Source organism: Capsicum annuum, unplaced genomic scaffold (genome assembly GCF_002878395.1).
Source record: "Capsicum annuum cultivar UCD-10X-F1 unplaced genomic scaffold, UCD10Xv1.1 ctg9954, whole genome shotgun sequence".
NCBI classification, from domain to species: Eukaryota; Viridiplantae; Streptophyta; class Magnoliopsida; order Solanales; family Solanaceae; genus Capsicum; species Capsicum annuum.
In genome coordinates, this window is record NW_025896048.1 from 1,243 (window position 1) to 2,254 (window position 1,012).

At 37.5% G+C, this 1,012-nt stretch overlaps 1 protein-coding gene across 1 annotated transcript; it reads left to right on the forward strand.

Annotated features, from left to right (window-relative positions):
• The first annotated feature begins 273 nt into the window (after positions 1-273).
• LOC124895768 (F-box protein DOR-like) lies at positions 274-684 on the forward strand. Its single transcript, XM_047406197.1, has one exon. The coding sequence runs from the start codon at positions 274-276 to the stop codon at positions 682-684; it is 411 nt and encodes a 136-aa protein (XP_047262153.1).
• The last annotated feature ends 328 nt before the right edge of the window (positions 685-1,012 follow it).

A 1,012-nucleotide genomic window follows, 5' to 3' on the forward strand; every position in this document is an offset into this window, starting at 1 on the left:
ATTTCTCGTGCGCGAGAGAAAACGTTTTCACACTAGAGAGCAAAATGAAGATGGGACAACTGCCTCTCTTTGGAGTGTGTTAATGGTATGTTTTGCTTCTGGAGGATAATATTGCAACCTGCTGTAATCTGTAATCCAAGTACACGCCAAGTAAAATTTCTTACCAAATTAGATGTGATTGGTGAGTATCACTATTCATTCGGTTTCTAACCAGAAGCAAAGATTTATAAAGTTATTTTCATGGTACGTAGATGGCAAGAAATGTACGCAAGAATGTGGGTCTTCACTTTAGGCAAAGAGGAATCATGGCGGGAGACTGGAAATGTTCCCCATTTATGTCGACGGGAGGGAGTTTGTATTAATGGAGTTATCTACATGTTCTATTGTTCTCATTTCGGTACAATTGAAATAGTTGCGTTTGATGTGAAAACCGAAAGTTTCATTATTAGTTGTTGCATCAGAATGTTGGAAGCTTCATCTAGCAACATAGAGTATTATAAACTAATGGAAGTGGAGGGAAAATTAACAGTCCTTGAAACTAGGCTGGTTAACGGAGGAATTAATTTGTGGATTCTTGGCATGAGTCAACATGAACGATGGGAGAAGCATATTATTCTTGGTTTTCCCTTGGATAACGAGCAACCAGATCTTTGGTCCCAGACATGTTATAACAAGAGATTATAATCCTTGCAGGGCTGGCTCGACCATAAAGCTACTAAAGCAATGACTTGAGGCCTCATTTTTTAAAATATTTTTATTAACTAACAACAAGATACATATATAGATCACAAAATGCACATAAGATGCACGTAAATCGCACAAGATGCATGAATATCGCACGAGATGCACGGGTGGCACATGAGATACATGTGTGATGCACAAAAGCTAATTTTGTTGAATATACTTGAAACCTCTGATTAAAATTTGGCTTTAGGCCACCAAATTCGTTGAGTCGACCCTGATTGTTGTCAAGACTTTGCTTAATTATAAGTTCATTCAACTTAATGTTTAA